Below are 26,722 nucleotides of genomic sequence, written 5' to 3' on the forward strand. Positions count from 1 at the left end.
TGAACAGAAAATTACTTTATATTCTAGAAACAGACAGAAGTTGTACCTTTAGGGTAGTATGGCTTTTTAACATGACCATCAGAGGATCTAGACTTCTTCTCATCTCCGACATGATGCCTTGGAATTTGATCTGACGCATCCCTTTTTGCAGTTTCCATTGCCATTTTATCTCTCATTGCCTTAGCCCTCTCTGTTTCCAGTGCAATGGCCTTTTCTAACAGAGTCAAGTTTCCCTTGGTCATATCAAACACCTCCTCAGACCGGTCAGATTTGACTGAGCCAGTGTCATCATCTCTGTTGTGTGACTCTTCTTCCTTTACACCAGAAGAAAAAGCTCTAGATCGAGGACTAAGCTGTTCTTCAAGCTTCATCAGGTTAACCATATCTGAATAGTTCCGATCTGACATCCTTCTTGTGATGTCATCATCAGGTCTGTTCTGTTGACAATCACTAAAATGATGTTGCAGGTTCCTTTCCTCGTGCTGACTCTCACTTAGCTTCCTGGCCAAGTCAAAACATTGGTTCCTTAGGCACTCAAGACTGCTCAGGCAAACAGCCTCATCACTTTCATCAGCAGTCTTTTCCAAACCATCATTGGTGGACTTGCATGATCCTAAGTTCACATTTCTAATTTCATTCTGTATTAAACCATCTATGCGACCCCTAATACTTGCATTGTCTGAAAGTACCACACCGTGTCCTTGTGCCAGGAGTTTAAGGGAATCCACTGTTTCCCTAACAACATCACTGTCAACATCCAAACTCAGCTGGCAGGAGTCACTTTTATTTGTTTTTCTACCCCTGCTCCCGTTAGTGTCACTATCATCCTCCAGGCCACGCGCCGTGCTGTCACTCATTTCAGACTCTGTCATAGCCCTAAATGCTGCATCTTCAGCTATTTTTCCCAGGTTTAATAATGATTTTGCAACAAGCTCATCATAATTGTCATATTCATCATTGTTGTTATCATCTTTCTCAATGTCCAGGTTTCTCCTGAAATTATCAGATTCTTCTTGAAGGTCTTCTAATGGAAAACAAGAAAGCAAAGCTTAATTATTGTTTATCACCTATAGATGAAATTATTCAATGGATATGGTTTATTCTCATCAAATTTATTCCTCCCAATTTTCCCCCCCCGCTCTCCTACAGGCAGTGACTCAAATGGCAGTATGACCCGACAGCCACTGCACAGTTCTGGTATCTTGCTCAGGTGATTGCTTCGCATGCATGAACAGCAAAGGTCCTGGACTTCCACAGGGGTTCATCCAACTTCTTCTCAATATCACTTTGGCAGGGGACTAGATGGACCCCCTCACCCCCACTCACCCATAAAACTACGACAATTTAGAAAATGGCCATTTACAAAATTTCGCCGGGCAAATCTCCCACATGTTTTCAGCAAACTATTTTACGATGAGGGGATATCATTCAATTTTGTCTTGAGTGAACCTACAATCTTTGCACATGTTCCAGCTATACTCAGCAATGGTGGAAACTCTACTTTTTTCCCCCTGGGTAATTTCTTACTTCTTCTGTCATAGCTTAGAAACAGAGACCAATATAACGTGGGCCATTGTTGCCCAGGCTGAGATCAACAAAGGTTAGAAGGCTAGGGGCAAAACGTCGTGCCTTCAGGTACATCTCAGTACAACATCAAATGGCGCAATTATCTACTGAGTCTTCAGAAATGCCTTGGTTTATATTTTAAATGTATGGAAGCTTTATCAAACAAGCGCAAGCGTTATAAGTAACAAATGCTAGCATCGTGTAAACCATTTTTCCAGGTAATTGGATCTTAATAATAGAATCATCAATAGAGTCAACAATTTATATCACACCTATTGGTCTGTGCTAGAACAATGATAAAAGGTATGTGCCACAATGATTGACATAAGAATAAAAGGTGTTTTTAGAAAGTGAGCATCGTCAAGTAATGCAAATTCATCATATGTGTTAGAAATAAATTTATTCAGGCAGAATACTGAAATCCAACTCATGGACTAATATAACTTTGGCCTGAATATTAAAATACTATTCTGATTTTACAGAAAGTTATTTGTTACCTTTAATTAGGAACAATATTTTTATTCTCCTTTCTATAAAATAAATAATGCCTAAAAAAATGAGCGCAGAAAATCCAAATGAATTCATATGCATTAGTAATACAGCTTATAATTATTGTATAATTAAAATAAAAACACTTCTGAGCTCACATGGTTACTGTAGGAATTGCAGTATAGTATTAATACACGAATAAGCTGGTTACCAACAATACAATAATTGCCACTGTTTTCAAGTGAATATTCACAGGTTTAAAAAAATCACTCGGATGACAAAGTTTTTAACTAATTGCTTGACATGGAGTAAAGTTAAAAAAGTTCCATCATGGCTGGCATGCTGGAGTAAGAGGTGGCTTTTATGATCTATTAATGAAATCAATCATGTGTTGAAAACAAGTTTATGCTAATTCACAACAACACGTTTGTTAACCACAGGGCAATTTCATCAATTGCATCTGGGCTAAGTGTTGTATCCCTATCCCAAACCACATTTCTTGCAAATACAGGTCGTCAGGGGAACTTGGGATCAGCAAATTTACACAAATGTTGAAGATAAACTCAAGCTTCCATATTTAATCTCTACTAATCTTCAAGTAATGTAATCCAGAAATTAAGATGGCTGAATCTAATCTTAGAAGATGTTTGCTTTGACACACACATGTTCAACGGTTCTTTCAATCTATCTATTGTAATTCATACCTTGTTCATTACTCTGATCTTCATAATCTTCATCCTCCTCATCTTCTTCTTCTAATTCATCCTCGTCTTCCTCTTCCGCTTCCACATCCTCTTCCTCCTCTTCATCTTCCTCCTGATCATCATTTTCATCAGAATATTCCTCGTCTTTCTCATCCAGTTCCTCTGTACCATCAGTTTCATAGCACTCATCTACAGAGGAGTTGTCTGTTCTCACCAGGAATGGTTTTCTCTTCGGAGTTGGTTCACTTGGTTGTTTGTCCTGTATTTTCCGCTTTTTTGCCAATGGACATCCATAAACACTAGAACAAGGAAACAGAAAACAATTAGTACAGTAGGAAGAATTTCCACAGTAACACATCGTATTCAGAACAACAATATTATTTATTCTACAATTCGTAGTAGATGAACAAATTAGACGTTAAGATAGTAAACACGACAAGGCCAATTAAATCAGTCAATTGTTCTACCTTTGAAACCCAGTGCAAAAGTTTAAGAAGTTCCTTAGATGATCACTGGGTTGCCTGGGAATACTTTAAATGTCCTTTGAATCTCTTCAATGTTAATAGAGAACCAATCACCTCATAACTGTGTTAACGTTACAACAAAGTCAGCATTGAGAGTTGCATTTTGTGAATTCTCTCACTAAACAAATATAGTCTCAATCTCATAGTACCTGTGTATTTACTTCCTACTCATTTTACAAAATGGTGTTTTGCCACCTTACTGTGTAAGACAGTTCTATGAGTTCATGTATACTTCATTTACACCAGTATAATGAACAATTGATTATCTTGCAGAGTATAGTAGCCTCATGTTAGAATTCGGGAGACAGGTCTGAGGAATAGAATAGTGGAGTCCAATATTTATATATTTGCAATCTTATTTTTAAACAGAGATGTACAATACATATCATCCACCTCCAACCAATATCCAATCTTTCAGTCTGCTCCCATATATAGTACAAGTGAGTCCAAAAATAATACCCACCACTTTCAATACCCAACTGATATACAATTAACTCATTATAGTCAAGGGTCCTCAGCTTATTTATCAAAGCATATTTTTTTTTTTAAGAATCCATACAATGCAGAAGGAGACCATTCATGTCTGCACCGACCTTTCGAAAGAGTACTCTACCTAGGTCCACTCCCCACCAAATCCTACAACCCCGGGGATTAATCATGGTGAATCCACCTAACCTGCACGGCTTTGGACTGTGAAAGGAAACTGGAGCACCCAGAGAAAACCCATGCAGGCATGGGGAGAAAGTGCAAAGTCCACACAGGTTCCAAGGCCGAATTGAACCCAGGTCCCTTGCGCTGTGAGGCAGCAGTGCTAACCACTGTGACACCGTGCTTTTTGAGGTAACTAATAAAATATAAAGATACAAAAATTGTTGTGAATATCTAGTCCCTCATTCATGTGTTTTATGATACAATGTTTAGTTTTAGGAATTAAAGAGTTAAATGGAAGGCCTAGTTAAGAAACTAATAAACAACCCTAATGTAAAGGGTTTAACAAGCCTAGGTTTAGTAAACCTGTGTTTATCTTAGAAGGTCACAACTGATAGTGAAAAAAAAATCTTAAACAATGGCTAACCCATATCTGGAGCTCCTGGTAGAGTCAAAGTGTGCATCATTTATTCTATAAAATAAACTAAATGCTAGAAACTCTGGAAAGAGGATGGTAAAATTCCATTGGAGATGTAAATTATTTATATAGAACATAGAACATAGAAATAGAAAAATACAGCACAGAACAGGCCCTTCGGCCCACGATGTTATGCCGAACCTTTTTCATGGATTAACCATAGATTATCATAGAATTTACAGTGCAGAAGGAGGCCATTCGGCCCCTCAAGTCCTCACCGGCTCCCAGAAAGAGCACCCCACCCAAGGTCAACACCACCACCCCAACCCCACAACCCAGCAACCCCACCCAACACTAAGGGCAATTTTGGACACTAAGGGCAATTTATCATGGCCAATCCACCTAACCTGCACATCTTTGGACTGTGGGAGGAAACCGGAGCACCCGGAGGAAACCCACGCACACACGGAGGGGATGTGCAGACTCCGCACAGGCAGTGACCCAAGCCGGAATCGAACCTGGGACCCTGGAGCTATGAAGCAATTGTGCTATCCACAATGCTACCATGCTCCCCTTAAGAACAAATTAATCTGCACTATATCATCCTACCAAAGAACAAACAAAGAACAAAGAAATGTACAGCACAGGAACAGGCCCTTCGGCCCTCCAAGCCCGTGCCGACCATACTGCCCGACTAAACTACAATCTTCTACACTTCCTGGGTCCGTATCCCTCTATTCCCATCCTATTCATATATTTGTCAAGATGCCCCTTAAATGTCCCTATCGTCCCTGCTTCCACTACCTCCTCCGGTAGCGAGTTCCAGGCACCCACTACCCTCTGCGTAAAAAACTTGCCTCGTACATCTACTCTAAACCTTGCCCCTCTCACCTTAAACCTATGCCCCCTAGTAATTGACCCCTCTACCATGGGGAAAAGCCTCTGACTATCCACTCTGTCTATGCCCCTCATAATTTTGTATACCTCTATCAGGTCGCCCCTCAACCTCCTTCGTTCCAGTGAGAACAAACCGAGTTTATTCAACCGCTCCTCATAGCTTATGCCCTCCATACCAGGCAACATTCTGGTAAATCTCTTCTGCACCCTCTCTAAAGCCTCCACATCCTTCTGGTAGTGTGGCGACCAGAATTGAACACTATACTCCAAGTGTGGCCTAACTAAGGTTCTATACAGCTGCAACATGACTTGCCAATTCTTATACTCAATGCCCCGGCCAATGAAGGCAAGCATGCCGTATGCCTTCTTGACTACCTTCTCCACCTGTGTTGCCCCTTTCAATGACCTGTGGACCTGTACTCCTAGATCTCTTTGACTTTCAATACTCTTGAGGGTTCTACCATTCACTGTATATTCCCTAGCTGCATTAGACCTTCCAAAATGCATTACCTCACATTTGTCCGGATTAAACTCCATCTGCCATCTCTCCGCCCAAGTCTCCAGACAATCTAAATCCTGCTGTATCCTCAGACAGTCCTCATCGCTATCCGCAATTCCACCAACCTTTGTGTCGTCTGCAAACTTACTAATCAGACCAGTTACATTTTCCTCCAAATCATTTATATATACTACAAACAGCAAAGGTCCCAACACTGATCCCTGTGGAACACCACTGGTCACAGCCCTCCAATTAGAAAAGCATCCCTCCATTGCTACCCTCTGCCTTCTATGGCCTAGCCAGTTCTGTATCCACCTTGCCAGTTCACCCCTGATCCCGTGTGACTTCACCTTTTGTACTAGTCTACCATGAGGGACCTTGTCAAAGGCCTTACTGAAGTCCATATAGACAACATCTACTGCCCTACCTGCATCAATCATCTTAGTGACCTCCTCGAAAAACTCTATCAAGTTAGTGAGACACGACCTCCCCTTCACAAAACCGTGCTGCCTCTCACTAATACGTCCATTTGCTTCCAAATGGGAGTAGATCCTGTCTCGAAGAATTCTCTCCAGTAATTTCCCTACCACTGAAGTAAGGCTCACCGGCCTGTAGTTCCCGGGATTATCCTTGCTACCCTTCTTAAACAGAGGAACAACATTGGCTATTCTCCAGTCCTCCGGGACATCCCCTGAAGACAGCGAGGATCCAAAGATTTCTGTCAAGGCCACAGCAATTTCCTCTCCAGCCTCCTTCAGTATTCTGGGGTAGATCCCATCAGGCCCTGGGGACTTATCTACCTTAATATTTTTTAAGACACCCAACACCTCGTCTTTTTGGATCACAATGTGACCCAGGCTATCTACACCCCCTTCTCCAGACTCAACATCTACCAATTCCTTCTCTTTGGTGAATACTGATGCAAAGTATTCATTTAGTACCTAGCCCATTTCCTCTGGCTCCGCACATAGATTCCCTTGCCTATCCTTCAGTGGGCCAACCCTTTCCCTGGCTACCCTCTTGCTTTTTATGTACGTGTAAAAAGCCTTGGGATTTTCCTTAACCCTATTTGCCAATGACTTTTCATGACCCCTTCTAGCCCTCCTGACTCCTTGCTTAAGTTCCTTCCTACTTTCCTTATATGCCACACAGGCTTCGTCTGTTCCCAGCCTTTTAGCCCTGACAAATGCCTCCTTTTTCTTTTTGACGAGGCCTACAATATCACTCGTCATCCAAGGTTCCCGAAAATTGCCGTATTTATCTTTCTTCCTCACAGGAACATGCCTGTCCTGTATTCCTTTCAACTGACACTTGAAAGCCTCCCACATGTCAGATGTTGATTTGCCCTCAAACATCCGCCCCCAATCTATGTTCTTCAGTTCTCGCCTAATATTGTTATAATTAGCCTTCCCCCAATTTAGCACATTCATCCTCGGACCACTCTTATCCTTGTCCACCAGTACTTTAAAACTTACTGAATTGTGGTCACTGTTACCAAAATGCTCCCCTACTGAAACATCTACCACCTGGCCGAGCTCATTCCCCAATACCAGGTCCAGTACCGCCCCTTCCCTAGTTGGACTGTTTACATATTGTTTTAAGAAGCCCTCCTGGATGCTCCTTACAAACTCCGCCCCGTCTAAGCCCCTGGCACTAAGTGAGTCCCAGTCAATATTGGGGAAGTTGAAGTCTCCCATCACCACAACCCTGTTGTTTTTACTCTTTTCCAAAATCTGTCTACCTATCTGCTCCTCTATCTCCCGCTGGCTGTTGGGAGGCCTGTAGTATACCCCCAACATTGTGACTGCACCCTTCTTATTCCTGATCTCTACCCATATAGCCTCACTGCCCTCTGAGGTGTCCTCTCGCAGTATAGCTGTGATATTCTCCCGAACAAGTAGCGCAACTCCGCCTCCCCTTTTACATCCCCCTCTATCCCGCCTGAAACATCTAAATCCTGGAACGTTTAGCTGCCAATCCTGCCCTTCCCTCAACCAGGTCTCTGTAATGGCAACAACATCATAGTTCCAAGTAGTAATCCAAGCTCTAAGTTCATCTGCCTTACCCGTAATGCTCCTTGCATTAAAACATATGCACTTCAGGCCACCAGACCCGCTGTGTTCAGCAACTTCTCCCCGTCTGCTCTGCCTCAGAGCCACACTGTCCCTATTTCCTAGTTCTCCCTCAATGCTCTCACCTTCTGACCTATTGCTCCCGTGCCCACCCCCCTGCCATACTAGTTTAAACCGTTTACCGTTATCCATGTACCTATCCAATAGCCGCTTGAAGGTCCCTAATGTTTCCGACTCAACTACTTCCACAGACAGTGCATTCCATGCCCCCACTACTCTCTGGGTAAAGAACCTACCTCTGACATCCCCCCTATATCTTCCACTATTCACCTTAAATTTATGTCCCCTTGTAATGGTTTGTTCCACCCGGGGAAAAAGTCTCTGACTGTCTACTCTATCTATTCCCCTGATCATCTTATAAACCTCTATCAAGTCGCCCCTCATCCTTCTCCGTTCTAATGAGAAAAGGCCAAGCACCCTCAACCTTTCCTCGTAAGACCTACTCTCCATTCCAGGCAACATCCTGGTAAATCTCCTTTCCACCTTTTCCAAAGCTTCCACATCCTTCCTAAAATGAGGCGACCAGAACTGCACACGGTACTCCAAATGTGGCCTTACCAAGGTTTTGTACAGCTGCATCATCACCTCACGGCTCTTAAATTCAATCCCTCTGTTAATGAACGCTAGCACACCATAGGCCTTTTTCACAGCTCTATCTACTTGAGTGGCAACTTTCAAAGATCTATGAACATAGACCCCAAGATCTCTCTTCGCTTCCACATTGCCAAGAACCCTACCGTTAACCCTGTATTTCGCATTCATTTTTGTCCTTCCAAAATTGACAACCTCACACTTTTCAGGGTTAAACTCCATCTGCCAGTTCTCAGCCCAGCTCTGCATCCTATCTATGTCTCTTTGCAGCCGACAACAGCCCTCCTCACTATCCACAACTCCACCAATCTTCGTATCGTCTGCAAATTTACTGACCCACCCTTCAACTCCCTCATCCAAGTCATTAATGAAAATCACAAACAGCAGAGGACCCAGAACTGATCCCTGCGGTACGCCACTGGTAACTGGGATCCAGGCTGAATATTTGCCATCCACCACCACTCTCTGACTTTTATCGGTTATCAAGTTTGGTATCCAACTGGCCAAATTTCCCACTATCCCATGCCTCCTTACTTTCTGCATAAGCCTACCATGGGGAACGTTATCAAATGCCTTACTAAAATCCATGTTCACTACATCCACTGCTTTACCTTCATCCTCATGCTTGGTCACCTCCTCAAAGAATTCAATACGACTTATAAGGCAAGACCTATCCCTCACAAATCCGTGCTGACTATCCCTAATCAAGCAGTGTCTTTCCAGATGCTCGGAATCCTATCTCTCAGTACCCTTTCCATTACTTTGCCTACCACCAAAGTAAGACTAACTGGCCTGTAATTCCCAGGGTTATCCCTAGTCCCTTTTTTGAACAGGGGCATGACATTCGCCACTCTCCAATCCCCTAGTACCACACCTGTTGGCAGTAAGGATGAAAAGATCATTGCCAACGGCTCTGCAATTTCACCTCTTGCTTCCCATTGAATCCTTGGATATATCCCCTCAGGCCCACAGGGAATTGTCTATCCTCAAGTTTTTCAAAATGCCCAACACATCTTCCTTCCTAACAAGTATTTCCTCGAGCTTACCAGTCTGTTTCACACAGTCCTCTCCAACAATATGGCCCCTCTCATTTGTAAATACTGAAGAAAAGTACTCGTTCAAGACCTCTCCTATCTCTTCAGACTCAATACACAATCTCCCGCTACTGTCCTTGATTGGACCTACCCTCGCTCTAGTCATTCTCATATTTCTCACATATGTGAAAAAGGCCTTGGGGTTTTCCTTGATCCTACCCGCCAAAGATTTTTCATGCCCTCTCTTAGCTCTCCTAATCCCTTTCTTCAGTTCCCTCCTGGCTATCTTGTATCCCTCAAGCGCCCTGTCTGAACCTCTTTTCCTCAGCCTTACATAAGTCTCCTTCTTCCTCTTGACATTCAACCTCTCTTGTCAACCATGGTTCCCTCACTCGACCATCTCTTCCCTGCCTGACAGGGACATACATATCAAGGACACGTAGTACCTGTTCCTTGAACAAGTTCCACATTTCACTTGTGTCCTTCCCTGACAGTCTATGTTCCCAACTTATGGACTTCAATTCTTGTCTGACAACATCGTGTTTACCCTTCCCCCAATTGTAAACCTTGCCCTGTTACACGTACCTATCCCTTGCCATTACTAAAGTGAAAGTGAAATGCTCCCCCACTAACAAATCTATCACTTGCCCTGGTTCATTACCAAGTACCAAATCCAATATGGCCTCCCCTCTGGTCGGACAATCTACACACCGTGTTAGAAAAGCTTCCTGGACACACTGCACAAACACCACCCCATCCAAACTATTTGATCTAAAGAGTTTCCACTCAATGTTTGGGAAGTTGAAGTCACCCATGACTACTACCCTGTGACTTCTGCACCTTACCAAAATCTGTTTCCCAATCTGTTCCTCCACATCTCTGCTACTATTGCGGGGCCGATAGAAAACTCCCAACAAGGTGACTGCTCCTTTCCTATTTCTGACTTCAACCCATACTACCTCAGTAGGCAGATCCTTCTCGAACTGCCTTTCTGCAGCTGTTATACTATCTCTAATTAACAATGCCACCCCCCCCCTCTTTTACCACCCTCCTTAATCTTATTGAAACATCTATAACCAGGGACCTCCAACAACCATTTCTGCCCCTCTTCTATCCAAGTTTCCGTGATGGCCACCACATCGTAGTCCCAAGTACCGATCCATGCCTTAAGTTCACCCACCTTATTCCTGATGCTTCTTGCGTTGAAGTATATACACTTCAACCCATCTCCGTGCCTGCAAGTACTCTCCTTTGTCAGTGTTCCCTTCCCCACTGCCTCACTACATGCTTTGGCATCCTGAATATCGGCTACCTTAATTACTGGACTACAAATCCGTTTCCCATTCCCCAGCCAAATTAGTTTAAACCCTCCCGAAGAGTACTAGAAAACCTCCCTCCCAGGATATTGGTGCCCCTCTGGTTCAGATGCAACCTGTCCTGCTTGTACAGGCCCCACCTTCCCCAGAATGCGCTCCAATTATCCAAATACCTGAAGCCCTCCCTCCTACACCATTCCTGCAGCCACGTGTTCAACTGCACTCTCTCCCTATTCCTAGCCTCGCTATCAGGTGGCACCGGCAACAAACCACAGATGACAACTCTGTAGGTCCTGGCTTTTAACTTCCAGCCTAACTCCCTAAACTCGGTTATTACCTCCGCACCCCTTTTCCTACCTATGTTGTTGGTACCAATGTGCACCACGACTTCTGGCTGCTCCCCCTCCCCTTTAAGGATCCTGAAGTCACGATCCGAGACATCCCTGGCCCTGGCACCAGGGAGGCAACATACCTTCCGGGAGTCTCGCTCGCGACCACAGAATCTCCTATCTATTCCCCTAACCATTGAATCTCCTATTACTATTGATTTTCTATTCTCCCCCCTTCCCTTCTGAGCCCCAGAGCCAGACTCAGTGCCAGAGACCTGGCTGCTAGGGCCTTCTCCTGGTAGGTCATCCCCCCCAACAGCATCCAAAACGGTATACTTGTTTTGAAGGGGAACGGCCACGAGGGAACCCTGCAATGTCTGCCTCTTTGTTTTCTTTCCCCTAACTGTAACCCAGCTACTCTTGTCCTATACCTTGGGTGTGGTTATCTCCCTGTAACTCTTCTCTATCACCCCCTCTGCCTCCCGGATGATCCGAAGTTCATCCAGCTCCAGCTCCAGTTCCCTAACACGGTCTCTCAGGAGCTGGAGTTGGGTGCACTTCCCGCAGGTATAATCAGCGGGGACACCGGTGGTATCCCTCACCACCCACATCCTACAGGAGGAGCATGCAACTGCCCTAGCCTCATCCCCTCTTACCTTACAGAATATAGCTGCCCTGTGGACCAACTGGATCTCCGCCCTCCGACTCTGCTCCCAGTCAGCTGCACTCTCTGTAAATCCCTGGCTCCCTTCTCGCTCTTTGTGGAAATGAAATGAAAGGAGCACCTTACTCCCTCCTCACCTAACTCCCTCAGTCACCAAACTCTCACTATAGCACTCAAATGCAATCAGAGAGCTGTGCTAAGGGTAAAATGACTTGTTAACATTTCTGTTTGAGAACATCCCAAATCATACCACATTGTCATAAAGACCGGGGGGTGGGATTCTCCGACCCCCCACCGAGTCGGAGAATTGCCGCGGGGGGGGGGGGGGGGGGGGGGGGGGGGGGGCGGCGTGAATTCCACCCTCGCCAGCCGTTGAATTCTCCGGCACTGGAAATTCGGCGGGGGCGGGAATCGCGCCACGCCGGTCGGTGGCCCCCTCCCCCCCCGGCGATTCTCCGGCCCGCGATGGGCCAAAGTCCCGTTGCTGTCATGCCAGTCACGCCAGCGTGAATCAAACCACTTACCTTACTGGTGGGACAGACGGCGTGGGCGGGCTCCGGGGTCCTGGGGGGGGGGGGGGGAGGGGGGGGGCACGGGGCGATCTGGCCCCGGGGGTGTCCCCACGGTGGCCTGGCCCGCGATTGGGGCCTACGGATCCGCGGGCGGGCCTGTGCTGTGGGGGCACTCTTTTCCTTCCGCCTCGGCCACAGCCTCCGCGATGGCCGATGCGGAAGTGACACCCCCCCTGCACTTGCGCAGGGATGACGTCAGCAGCCGCTGACGCTCCCGCGCATGCGCGGGCTTCCGACGCTCGCCGCAGTCCCTTCAGCCCCAGCTGGTGTGGCACCAAAGGCCTTTCCCGTTGGCCGGCGGCACACCAACGACTCCGGCGCGGGCCTAGTCCCTCAAGGTGAAGGGTTAGCCCCTAAAGGTGCGGAGAAATCCGCAACTTTGGGGCGGCCCGACGCCGGAGTGGTTCCCGCCACTCCATCCCGCCGGGATCCCCCGCCCCACCGGGTATGGGAGAATCCCGGCCCGGGTGTGGGGGTAGAAGGTTCTTTTGTCGAATTTATTTATGAATGTTTGCTGATAAAGGCAAGTAGATCAGTTTGGGAACAGACAAAGGCAGATGAAGTTTTGCTCGTAGTGTAGATTGAAGTTCACTGATTGCAACGACGAAAGGAAATAAATGTTAGTCATCGTAAGGAAAGAAAATTGTTCACTGTACAGAACAGAGTGTCAGGCTTGAGCTCAGTTTGGAATTCAAAAGATGAAAAGAAGCTTTAAGATTTGCCTAGCTCAAAACAAAAAGAAGAAATCTACAGTGCTCCTCACAGAGCTTTCTGGCAGTTTGCAGTTAGCTTCGAAGCAATTAGGTTGGTCTGTCAGTTTGGAATAGGCAGAGAGAAAACATCGACCAAGAGCTGGGAAATAGCTGTGGACCAGCACTGCACAGAAGCTTTGGGAGCATAATGGGCCATGAGGAACCAGAGGGTGTTACTTATTTTTTAAATCCATAAGCTAGTTGGCAGCAATTCCCCGCTTGAACTGAAGAGTCCACAGTTGCAAAGTCTTTAGAGAAAATTGGAGAATCACTTATCCAAAAGCAAATGGAAGGATCCCCATAAATCTCATGCCTCGGGGAATCGCTGGAACACTGAGGAGCAATCAAAGTCACTTCTGGGGGGCTATAGCATACTTTTGGGTTGGTCTCATGAAAACATAGAAACTAGGAGCAGGGGTAGGCCATTCGGCCCTTCGAGCCTGCTCTGCCATTCAATATGAACATGGCTGATCCTCTATCTCAATGCCATATTCCTGCTTTCTCCCAATACCCTTGATGCCATTAAAATCTAAAAAACATCTATCTCTATAAATATCTATTTCTTGAATACATTCAGTGATTTGGCCTCCACAGCCTTCTGTGGCAGAGAATTCCACAGGTTCACTATCCTTTGAGTGAAGAATTATTTTCCTCACCTCAGTCGTAAATGGTCAACCCCATATCCTGGGACTGCATCTCCTGGTTCTAGATTCCCCAACCAAGGAAAATATTCTCCCTGCATCTAGTCTGTCCAACGCTGTTAGAATTTTATACATTTCACTCAGATCTCCTCTCATCCTTCTAAACTCTAGCGAATATAGGCCCAGTCAAAACAATCTCTCCTCATAGGACAGTCCCGCCAATCCCAGTATCAACCTAGTGAATCTCCGCTGCATTTCCTCCATAGAAAGTACATCCTTTCTTAGGTAGGAAAGCCAAAACTGCACCAATACTCCAGGTGAGGTCTCACCCTGTATAATTGCAGTAAGACAACCCTACTTCTGAGCTCAAATCCACTTCCAATGCAGGCCAAAATACCATTTGCCTTCCAAATTGCTTGCTTGCAGCTGCGTCTCCATTTTTATTGACTGGTGTGCAAAGACACGCAGATACCTTTGTACATCCACACTTCCCAATATATCACAATTTATATAATACTCTAATTCCGCCTAGTTTTGTGCCATCAGCAAACTTAGAAATGCTACATTTGGTTCCCTCATCCAGGTTATTGTGAACATCTGGGGCCCAAGCACTGATAGCTGCGGTACCCTATAGTCACTGACTGCCACCCGGAAAAATACCCATTTATATTTCCACTCTTCATTTCCTGTCTGTCAACCAATTCTCAAGCCATGCCAATAAATTACCCCCTAGCCCGTGTGCTTTAATTTTGCCTAATAACCACTTATGAGGGACTTTATCAAATGCCTTCTGAAAGTGCAAATATGTCACATCCACTGGTTCTCCCTTATCTATTCTGCTAGTTTCATCTTCAAAAAACTCCAGTAGCTTTGTTAAGCACGATTTGCTGTTCATCAACTCATGCCGGCTTTGTCAAAACCCATTAATGCTTTCCAAATGTTCTGTTTTCACGTCTTTTATAATAGACTCCAGCATCTCCCCACTACTGATGTCAGGCTAACTGGTCTGCAATTCTCCCTTTTACCTCTCCCTTCCTTTTTAAATAGTGGGGTTACATTTGCCACTGTTTAATCAGTAGGAACTACTCCAGAGTTTATAGAATTTTGGATCATGACCACAATGCATCCAATATTTCCAGGAACACTTCCTTTAATACTGTAGGGTGTAGATTATCATCCCCTGGTGATTTGTCAGCCTTTAACTCTATTAATTTCCCCAACGCCATTTTCTTATTAATGCTGAGATCCTTCTTTCCGCCCACTCACTAGACCTTGGTTCCCTAACATTTCTGGGAGGTTATTTATGCCCTCTTTTGTGATGATAGAGCAAAGCAAAGGGGCGGCACGGTAGCACAGTGATTAGCACTGTTGCTTCACAGCGCCAGGGTCCCAGGTTCCATTCCCGGCTTGGGTCACTGTCTGTGCGGTGTCTGCACATTCTCCCTGTGTCTGCGTGGGTTTCCTCCGGGTGCTCCGGTTTCCTCCCACAAGTCCCGAAAGATGTGCTGTTAGGTAATTTGGACATTCTGAATTCTCCCTCCGTGTACCCGAACAAGTACCAGAATGTGGCGACTAGGGACTTTTCACAGTAACTTCACTGCAGTGTTAATGTAAGCCTATTTGTGACAATAAAGATTATTAAATTATTCGCAAGTGTTCAATTCTTCTGCCATTTCTTTGTTCCCCATTATAATTTGTCTTTACTAACCTTTTTCTCTTCATATATTTATAAAATCTTTTACGTTCAGTTTCTATGTTCCCTACAAATTTTACTCTCATACTCTATTTTCCCCCTCTTGATCAAATTTATTGTGCTCTTCTATTTTAATTCTAAAATGCTCCCAATCCTCAGGATTGCCGCTTTTTCTAGAAATGTTATATGTCTCCTCTTTGCATTTAATATTATAACTAATTTATTTTGTAAACCATGGTTCAGCCACCTTTCCTCTTTTATTTTTGCGACAGGCAGGTGTGAATAATTGTTGTAATTCATGAACACGTACTTTAAATATGAACCATTGCCTACCACCTTCAACCCCTTTAGTAAGTTCCCCATTCTATCCTTGCCAATTCACATCTCGTATCTTCATAGCTCCTGTTATTTAGATTCAGTACCCCAGTTTCGGATTCAACTACTTCACTCTCTATTGTAATGAAGAATTATTATTGTTGCTCTTCCCAAGAGACCACGCACATCGAGATTGTTTATTAATCCTTTCTCATTGCACAGTATCCAGTCGAGAATAGCCTGTCCTCTGGTTGGTTCCTCAAAGTACTGGTTGAAAACAACCATCACAAATACACTCCAGGAACTCCTCCTCCACTACACCATTGCTAGTTTGGTTTGTCCAATCTGTGTGTCAATTAAACTCACCCATGATTACAGTTGTACACTTATTGCATGCATCTCTGATCTGTTTCATACCTTTCCTTACATATGCACCCCAACAACGTTTTCTGCCCCTTGGTGTTTCTTATCTCCACCCAAACAGATTCCACATCATGATCATGATTCCGAGCCAATATCCTTTCTTGCTATTGCATTGATTTCCTCCTTTACTAACAATGCTACCTCCAAATTTACCTTTTTGTCTGACTTTCCTACACAATCAATAACCCTGGATGTTCAGTTCCCATCCTTGGTAACCCTACGGCCATGTCTCTATAATTGCAACTATATCATAACCCCTCCACCTCCCCAACAGCTAACAGTGGCCAGATCCTTAAAGCGCAATATGAACGGCCACCATCTACAGTAGTCTCCTTCACAGTGAACGTGACCTTATCAAGGTACAAAAGCTCCATCAAATCACCTAGCCACGCTACGGCACTAGGTGGCATCAGCAGATCCGGGCCAGCAACAAGGTGAATGCTAGAGCATCCACCACCACACCCGCCCTCAGTTCCAACTGTCAGATACCCCAAATATAGCCACTAATGGACAGGGCTCGAAATCAACATTCGGGAGTGCCGACATGGTGTTGAGAAACGACCCCCAATAACCCACCAACTTGGGACAGGACCAGAACATGTGCAAGTAGTCCACCGGCCTTCTCAAGCAGTGCTAACATCTATCCCCAACCTCCTCAATAAATCGGCTCATTCTGGCCATGGTGAGGTGTGCCCTGAACACCTTGAGCTGAATCAAACTCAACCTTGCACAGGAACCTAGCATTCACTCTGTGTAGGGACTCCTCCAAAATAGGTCCCAACTCCTCCTCCTGCCTGACCTTCACCTCTTCTACCAGAACCTGCTCTTCCCCCATGATCCATATATCCCTGACATGCTGCCCTCCTCTGTACCCACACAGAAGAGTATCCTTTACAGCAATGTGGATGGCGGCACCATCGGGAATGTCAAAAATGCTCGCTGTACAAAATCTCGCACCTGAAAGTACCTGAATGTATCTGCCCCCACCAACAGCCCCCTCTCCCCCCCAAGTCCCGCTTCCCCCTTCAACTCCTCCCAGCTGGCAAACTGTCCTTACAGAAACAAGTCCCTTACCTTCTCCAGCCCCTTACCTTGTCACCCCCCAAATGTGGCATCCAACTTGGCTGGTTCAAAGAAATGGTTCCTACAGTTAGGGGCCCACCTTGACACGCCCCTCAACATAAAATGCTGATGGAGTTGCCGCCATATTTTTAATGTGGAGATGACCACTGGATTCAATAAATATTTTGTCGGGGCAAATCGCAGAGATGTCGTCACCAGCACCTCCAAGCACGACCCCTTGCATGACCCCGACTCCATCCGCACCCAAGTAACTTCCTGGTCCCCAAACCAACCCAACACTTTCTCCACATTGGCCGCCCAATAATAAAAGATCAAATTCGGCAGCACCAACACCCCCACCTGCCTCTCCTGTGTATGTTAATTAACTGCTTTTGCCTTTCATCAAGAAACTCCTTTGTTAACAACTGGAAGCTTCCAGTGCATGTCCAGAGTCACCTCATTGTCACCAAGGTAAAAGTTTTCGATCACAGCCTATAGACGGCGTGAATTGAGGGGGGAGGAAGGAACAGTTGAGAAAATAGAGAAGATCCAGTAAGAGTCGGAATTATTTAAACCATGAGTGGAAATGCCTATCATTAGGAAACTAGAGCCATTTGACCAACGGGTCAAGGATTGGCGTCAGTACAGCAAACAGCTCAATTTTCTTTTACCCCAAATGAGATTGCAGGAGAGGACAAGCAGACGGTGATACTTCTTATGGGCCCCAAACTTGTAATTTTATAAGGTGCCTTACATCCCTGGAGGCATCTGGCCTGAAGACCTTTGACCAGACAGTGACATTTATTTACATAGAATTTACAGTGCAGAAGGCGGCCACTTGGCCCATCAAGTCTGCACCGGCTCTTGGAAAGAGCACCCCACCCAAGGTCAACACCTCCACCCTATCCCCATAACCCAGTAACCCCAACCAACACTAAGGGCAATTTTGGACACTCAAGGCAATTTAGCATGGCCAATCCACCTAACCTGCACATCTTTGGACTGTGGGAGGAAACCGGAGCACCCAGAGGAAACCCACGCACACACGGGGAGGATGTGCAGACTCCGCACAGACAGTGACCCAAGCCGGAATCAAACCTGGGGCCCTGGAGCTGTGAAGCAATTGTGCTATCCACAATGCTACCGTGCTGCTCCTAAATTAGTGAAAGAACATTTCAACCCAAGGCCCTTGATTATCCTCCAAAGTTATAAGTTTAACTCTGCAGTGACGAACCATAAAGAGTCTGTCTCAATCTTCATAGCCAGGCTTCCCCAGCTTGCTGAGCACTGTGAGTTCAGGACCATGCTTAGTGACCTGTTGCACGATCGACTGGTTTGGGACCATAACCTTAATATCTAGAAGAAGCACCAGACAAAGATGACAATTACATTGGAAAACCGATCAAGGTATCTCAGGTGACGGCACTGAGCTGCAAAACATGGCAGAAGGGGAGGTTGACCAGGTATGGAGTGGTATGGCCATGAGATCTGCGGTGGGATCAACAAGCACAGCACATTATCAGACACGGTCCTTGGGACAGGAATCCAAGGAGCGGGAAGGAGGCGGGACATCAGCACAATTCTGAGTTAAACTGCTACAAGAGACCTGCCATGTTCAGGAGTTCAGATGTTACCGATGCAACTGAAGGGGACACATACAAGCACATTGTTGTGCGAGGCAAAGCCCGCCAATGCAGAAAAAAACAACAGCAGCAGTCCACAGCAACACCGAAAATGGTAAAAAAAGAGCTCTGAAGAAGAGCATGCAATGAATCGGTTGAATGCAGTCCAATCGAATCAGACGGATTAAGGGTAAATGGTACACCCCTTAAATAGAAGTCGACGCAAGGGTTTTGGTGACTGTAGTGGGTGAGCAGACTTTCCAATATATCCTTGCAGGAATGTAGTCTTTAAGCTTGAGGATGCTACAGCCAAGCTTTCAACATCTGATGATCCTCGGAACAGCCAATACACCAGTGGCTTACAGAAGGCAGCAGGCAAATCTGCCTTTGGTTGTCTTGGAAGCATAGTAGTTTGGGAAGAGACTGGTCACAGAAGATTAGGCACATCTGGCTGAAAGTCTTCAAAATATCTGGCAGCATCCACCAAGATGTCTTAAGGAGGTATGAAAATGATTTCCACAAGGAATTGGGCCGGATTAAGGTCATAAAAGCCAAGATGTATGTCAATTAAGATTTGATGCCCAAGTCCTTCACAGTCAGACCAGTGCCATATGCATTGCATCAGACAGTTGAATCAGAGACAAAGGCCGGGATTCTCCCCTACCCGGCGGGCCGGGGGGTCCCGGAGGGATGGAGTGGCGGGAATCACTCCGGCGTCGGACCCCCCAAAGGTACGGATTTCTCTGCACCTTTAGGGGCCAAGCCCTCACCTTGAGGGGCAAAGTCCGTGCCGGAGTGGTTGGCGCACCACTGGACGGCGGGAAAGGCCTTTGGTGCCACGCATGTGCAGGAGCGTCAGCGGCTGCCGGGTCGGAGAATCGCCGGGAGCTGGCGTGAATCCCGCCCCCGCCGGTTGCCGAATTCTCCGGCACCGGATATTCGGCCGGGGCGGGAATCACGCCGCGCGGGGCCCCCCCCCCCCCCCCCCCCCCCCCCCCCGGCGATTCTCCGGCCCGCGATGGGCCAAAGTCCCACTGCTGGAATGCCTGTCCTGCCGGCGAGAATCAAACCACCTCTCTTACCGGCGGGACTAGGCGGCGTGGGCGGGCTCCGGGGTCCTGGGAGGGCGCGGGGCGATCTGGCCTCGGGGGGTGCCCCCACGGTGGCCTGGCCCACGATCGGGGCCCACCGATCCGCGGGTGGGCCTGTGCTGTGGGGGCACTCTTTTCCCTCCGCCTCGGTCACAGCCTTCACCATGGCCGACGCATAAGAGACACCCCACCCTGCGCATGCGCGAGGATGACGTCAGCAGCCGTTGACGCTCCCGCGCATGCACGGACTTCCGCCGGCCGGCGAATCCTTTCTGCCCCGGCTGGCATGACGCCAAAGGCCTTCTATGCCAGCCGGTGGAGCAGAAACCACTCCGGCGCTGGCCTAGCCCCTCAAGGTGAGGGCTTGGCCCCTAAAGGTGCGGAGAAATCCGTAACTTTAGGGGGCCCGACGCCAGAGTGGTTCACGCCACTCCATCCCGCCGGGACCCCCCGCCAGCCGGGTAGGGGAGAATCCTGGCCAAAGATTGGAAGAGCTGGGTATAATCAAGCCGGTTCAGTTTTCAGAGTGGGCGGTGCCGATAATCTTTGTCCTTAAACCTGATCATTCCAATAGGATTTGTGGGGACTATAAGCTGACCATAAATCAGGCTGCCCTGGTCGATTGGTATACAATTCTTGTCATGTGAGAGTGCCTTTAAGAAATGGATGTTTAAGCAATGTACCTTTAAGAAATGCAGTGATGTCAGAGTGTGGGTGGAGCTGGGCTTTAGCTCAGCCATTTTGCAGTTTAGTTTCAGTTTGAAGAGCTTGGGTGTGTGTCTGTGTTTGCAGTGAGCTGGATCTGCTCTGATCTCTGCCATGAAAGACTATCTCTGGATCATTTGGATGATTTAAACTCATAAAAGTAATGCCTTTAACCTGATGTGTTTCTGTTTAAAGGTGTTACATCTCATGGATGTTGAAAGGAATAACTGAAGGATTATTTAGTGTTGTAATATTTTCGGGGTTATCTTTGAAGTAAGGGGTGTTAAGAGATCCAATGTTTATTTAAGAGGTTAAGTTGAGTTCATGGAATAAACATTGTTTTGTGTTCAAAAACCCACGTGTCCATAATTGTAATCCCACACCTAGGGAACAAGCCATATGCTTGGAAAAACAACAATAGCATTAAAAGGGGAGGTTGGTTGAACTCCATGATACATTTTGGGGTTCTGAAAACACGTCTCCCATAACATTCTCCAAATTCAGGAACTCTATGCTAAACTGGTGGGGAGCCTCACCTATTCAAAATTGGGCCTCATTCATGCCTACCTGCAACTAGAATTGGATGAGGAGTCTCAGAAGTTTGCTACAATCAATACCCACAAAAACCCTTCCACTATATCAGACCACCATTCAGAATTGCTTCAGCCTGCACTATCTTTCAGCGCACAATGGAAAATCTCCTCCAAGGAATTCCTATGATGATGATTTACCTGATTGACCTGCTGGTCACCGGCAGTGCACCAAAAGTACGCATGGCCAGCCTAGGGTTTTGTGATGCAGGGATCCGCCTAAAACACAAAAAAGTACTTTTCAGGCCTCAGAGTGACGTACCTAGGATTTGGTGTTGATGCAACAGGTTGCACTCCTTAGAAGAAAAGGTCAAGACCATACGAGACGTTCCTGCACCAAATGTCAGGGAGCTTAAATCCTTCCTTGGTATGGCCAATTATTATTGAAGTTTTATTTCGAATTTAGCCCCAACATTGGCACCGTTGCATTAGCTATTAAGGAAGAATCAGTGATGGCCATGGAGGGAGCCTCAAGAGGAAGACGTCCGAGTTGTGAAGCAAGCATTACAGTCTTCAAACCTCTTGGTGCATTTCAACCCAGGGAAACTCATCGTGCTGACATGTGATGCATCCCCTTACGGTATCGGGGCAATTTTATCCCACAAAATGGGAGAGGGTTCGGAACAACCTACTGCCTTTGCCTCAAGGACCCTTTCTGAAGCAGAACAAAACTATGCCCAGATTGAAAAGGAGCACGTATTGGTTATATTCGGTGTGAAGAAATTCCACCAGTATGTGTACAGTCAATGGTTCAACATAATGGCTGACCACAAGCCATTACTGTCCTGTTAAGGGAAGATAAGCCTATACTGCCCATAGCATCAGCAAGGGTCCAGCATTGGGCCATGCTGTTGGTGGCCTACAACTATGCTTTCCAGCACCGGCCTGGAATGCAATTGCTTATGCATTAAGTCGCCTGTCCCTACCTAAGAACAATCTGCCACCACAGGAGATCATTCTAGCTTTAAACTTCCTACACACTCTGCCAGTGTATGCTGAGCACATTTGCATCTGGACTCAAAGAGACATGCTGGGGTATTCTCCATTGGCGGGATCCTCCACTTCGTCGGCTGGGCACCCACACCTACAGGTTTCTTGATGGGGTGGCCTCAATGGTATACCCCATTGGCAGGCTGCAGGAACGGAGAGTCCTGCTATCGGCCAGGGCGTGCCGTGCAGGAAAATGAGGCTGGTGGGATGAAGAATCTCGCCCCCTATTCTTTCAAAGGTTAAAAGAATGATACAGTCTGGCTGGCTTTATGAGAAGTCTGAAAAGCTGAGGCCCTACTTCACTCATCATTTCGAGTTGACATGTAAAGACGGCGTGATTCTGTGTTGATAACAGGTTGTCATCCTGCTTCAGGCCAGGGTGCCTCCTTCAAGAGCCACGTAGCACCCACACAGGGCAGAAAAGATGGAGATGTTGGAGTGGGGTTATGACTGGTCACCAGGCATAGACAAAGCCATTGAAGAACTAGTGCAACAGTACCACCCTCGCCAAATGCAATAATCTTTGTCATCTTCTGCCACCCTTCACCCTTAAGAAGGCCCAGGTCGCCGATGGACCAGGGTCCATGTTGATTATGCAGGCCCGTTAATGGGCAAGATGGTTTTGGTGCTGATGGATGTCCACTTGAAGTGGCTACCGGTTCAAAAGATGGGAACAACTACCTCAGTGATGCTTTGCGCCGAGTGTTTGCCATTCATGGGCTTCCCGAGTCAATTGTTTTGGACAACACCACCCTCTTCACTGGCGATGATTTCCAGGTTTATGTGTGAGCGAATGGCATATGATACATGCAGACAGTCCCCTACCAACCAGCGTCGAACGGTCCGGCTGAGAGGGAAATCCAAACTTTCAAGAATGCCATGAAAAAGCAATCTGATAAACCACTCCGTCGGAGGTTGGCTAATTTTTTTGTTATTGTGCAAATCAACCCCTCATTCAACCGCAGGGGTCACACCAGTTCAGCTATCAATGGGCCATGGGTTGAGAACCTGATTCGATCTTGTGTTTTTAGATTTGGTGAGGAGGGTGGAGGCTTCCCAGAAGAGTCAGCGGTCAGAGCAGAGAGGTGACAGGTTGTTCCGGGTGCAAGACCCGGTTTTGGTCCGTAATTTCACCTCAGATTCTCCTTGGTTAGAAGGACGGGTTGTGGCCCAGTCACAGTGTCTGATGTGGTCAACGTGAATCAAAAGGCCATCAGAAAGCACTTCGACCGCTTAAGGATTCGCAGGGTAGCGACCCCCAACTTGGCGTCAATAAGTCCAGCTAGCATTGGGAATGCTCCAGTACGTCTGTTCAGCCCAGGGCAGCATGGTGGCCCAATGGTTAGCACTGCTGCCTACGGCGCTGGGGACCCAGGTTCCATCCCGGCCCCAGGGTCATTGTCTGTGTGGAGTTTGCACATTCTCCCCGTGTTTGCGTGGGTTTCACCCCAACAATCTAAAGATGTGCAGTTTAGGTGGATTGGCCATGCTAAATTGCCCCTTAATTGGAAAAAATTAATTGGGTACACTAAATTTATAAAACAAAACTCTGTCCAGCCAAAGGGAGCCAGTGACTCCCGTTTCTGTTCAGTCCGCAGCGCCTGTCGAGGCTGGTTTGCCTTTTATATAGTGTTCTGTGCCCGTTACTGAACTGCCATTGCCTTTCATCAATAAACCCCTGTGTTAACCATTGGAAGTCTCCAGTGTTCTCTTTTTCTCAAGGACATAGATCATAAGACATGGGAGCACATTTAGGCCATTCAGCCCATCGAACCTGCTCCGCCATTCAAACATGGCTAATATGTTTCTCATCTCCATTCTCCTGCCTTCTCCCCATAACTCCTGATCCCCTTATTTATCAATAACTTATCTATCTTTGTCTTAAAGACTCTCAGTGACTTGGCCTCCACAGCCTTCTGCAACAATGAGTTCCACAGATTCACCACCCTCTGGCATGAGAAATTGCTTCTCATCTCTGTTTTTAAAAATCGTCCCTTCAGTCTGAAGCTGTGCCCTTGTGTTCTAGTTTCTCTCACTAGTGGAAATATCCTCTCCACGTTCACTCTATCCAGGCCTCTCAGAATCCTGCAAGTTTCAATAAGATCCCACCACTTCATTTTTCTAAACTTCATCGAGTCCAGACCCAGAGCACTCAACCGTCCCTCAGATGACAAGTCCTTAATTCTGGGGATCATTCTTGTGAACCTCCTCTGGATCCCCTCCAAGGCCAGAACATCCTTCCTTCGATACAGGGCCCAAAACTGCTCACAATATTCCAAATGAGGTCTGACCAGAGCCTTATACACCCTCAAAAGTACATCCGTGCCCTTGTATTCTAGCCCTGTTGACATGAATGCTAACATCGCATTTGCCTTCCTAACTGCCAACTGAATCTGCATGTTAACCTGAAGAGAATACCTCACTCGGATTCCTAAGTTCCTTTGTGCTTCTGATCTTGGAAGCCTTTTCCCATTTAGAAAATCGTCTATGTCTGTATTCTTCCTACTGACGTGCACAACCTCTCACTTTTCTACATTGTATTCCATCTGCCACTTCTTTGCCCACTCTCATAGAATCGGCCCATCGAGTCTGCACTGGCCCTTGGAAAGAACAACCCACCTCCACTCTATCCCCGTAACCCCACCTAATCTTTTTTGAACATTTAGGGCAATTTAGCACGGCCAATCCACCTAACCTGCACATCTTTGGACTGTGGGAGGAAACTGAGCACCCGGAGGAAACCCATGCAGACACTGGGAGAACGTGCAGACTCCACACAAGCCGGGAATCGAACCTGGGACCCTGGAGCTGTGAATCAACTGTGCTAACCACTGTGCTACTGTTCCACCCCCTAGCTTGTCCAGGTCCTTCTGCAACTTCTCTGATTTCTCAACACAACCTGTCCTCTACATATCTTTGTATCATCTGCAAACTTAGCAACAATGCCCTCAGTCCCTTCTTGTAGATCATTAATGTATATCTTGAATCCAAATCAGCATAGTTGCTAGAAAGGCGATGAAAATGTGGGTGGCAGGGGGTTTCAAGGACCATGGCGGGGGGGAGGGGGGGGGTCGAGGGGACATAGATTGAGTATGAGGGGCCAAGAGTGTGGGGGTGGGGCATGGGCTCACATAGGTTGGCTTGGGAAAAGCATGATGAGTGTGTGGAAGATTGGGGGGGGGGGGGGGGCGTGAGGGCTGAGGGCTGATTTTTGTTTTAACCTTTATAAAAATATAACTTGAAGAAAGTACCAGAGCACAGAGGCAGGTCTTCCACCTAGCCTACCTCCACACCTGGCAGCCTCCACACCTGTTCCCAGGAATGTTTGAATTTCAAACCAGCCTTCCACCCCCAGAATGAAAATCCCAACTGTGGGCAGCTATTTGCAAAGGTTGGCTTTGCAGAATCAGGAATGCTCTCGTCTCTCTGCACCTGACCCAGGAGTGAAAATCTGGGCCAATATATTTGAGTTTTTTTCTTCTTGCCACATGTAAATAAACTGACCAAGAGCATAACGTGATCAAATTATTAAATTATATGTAGTTGACCAAGCAATGTTTATTGTGGCTGGCTGTTAGTTGAATGATTTTCCAGTCATTATAATTTTTAATTGTCACCTACACTAGTGTCTTATGCTCACCACTATTGAATTTCTCTGCTTGAATAAATATGTCTTCAACTATCTCCCACTTACTTACGACTTCATGAACAGCAGCAGTACATTTTCATAAATGTTCTTCATTGCCTATTAAGGAGTTGCACTTACAAAAATGTAAATTTTACAATTCAGTGTTACAGGAAACTTGGCTGGCTAAAGCTAAGCTTAAAATGATGCGTGAATACGAGGCGTGTGGCCCCATTTATAATATTTAAATTACCAACCACCTCCTGTGTGAAGGTTGGCAGCCCGCCCCTTTCCTAACTCCTTTAAAACCAAAGTAGACGTCGGGATTCAGGGGCGTCATTCTCCGACCCCCCGCCGGGTCGGAGAATGGCCGTAGGCCGCCGTGAATCCCGCCCCCGCCCCCGCCGAAGTCTCTGCTCCCGGAGATTGGGCGGGGGCGGGAATCCGGCCGCGCCGGTTGGCGGGACCCCCCGCTGGATTCTCCGGCCCGGATGGGCCGAAATCCCGCCCAGGAATTGCCTGTCCCGCCGGCGTAAATCAAACCTGGTATTTACCAGCGGGACCAGGCGGCGTGGGCGGGCTCCGGGGTCCTGGGGGGGGGGCGCGGGGCGATCTGACCCCGGGGGGTGCCCCCGCGGTGGCCTGGCCCGCGATCGGGGCACACCGATCCGCGGGCGGGCCTGCGCCGTGGGGGCACTCTTTCCCTTCCGCCTCCGCCACGGTCTCCACCATGGCGGAGGCGGAAGTGACTCTCCCCACTGCGCATGCGCGGGAAACTGACAGCGGCCGCTGACGCTCCCGCGCATGCGCCGCATTTCCGCGCCAGCTGG

At 46.9% G+C, this 26,722-nt stretch overlaps 1 protein-coding gene across 11 annotated transcripts in view; it reads right to left on the bottom strand.

Moving 5' to 3' along the window:
* LOC140410506 (myelin transcription factor 1-like protein) overlaps positions 1-26,722 on the bottom strand; it is a 676,895-nt gene that overhangs the window by 342,344 nt on the left and 307,829 nt on the right. For 10 of the 11 annotated variants that reach the window (XM_072498671.1, XM_072498674.1, XM_072498670.1 and 7 more), the window contains 2 exons: positions 2,760-3,058; positions 47-1,024 (listed from right to left, as the gene is read on the bottom strand). In XM_072498671.1, coding sequence (XP_072354772.1) covers positions 47-1,024; positions 2,760-3,058 — 1,277 coding nt within the window. The remainder of the gene's footprint in view (positions 1-46; positions 1,025-2,759; positions 3,059-26,722) is intronic. The other variant, XM_072498678.1, reaches the window with a different exon arrangement.

Source organism: Scyliorhinus torazame, chromosome 4, assembly GCF_047496885.1.
Source record: "Scyliorhinus torazame isolate Kashiwa2021f chromosome 4, sScyTor2.1, whole genome shotgun sequence".
Classification (NCBI taxonomy): Eukaryota; Metazoa; Chordata; class Chondrichthyes; order Carcharhiniformes; family Scyliorhinidae; genus Scyliorhinus; species Scyliorhinus torazame.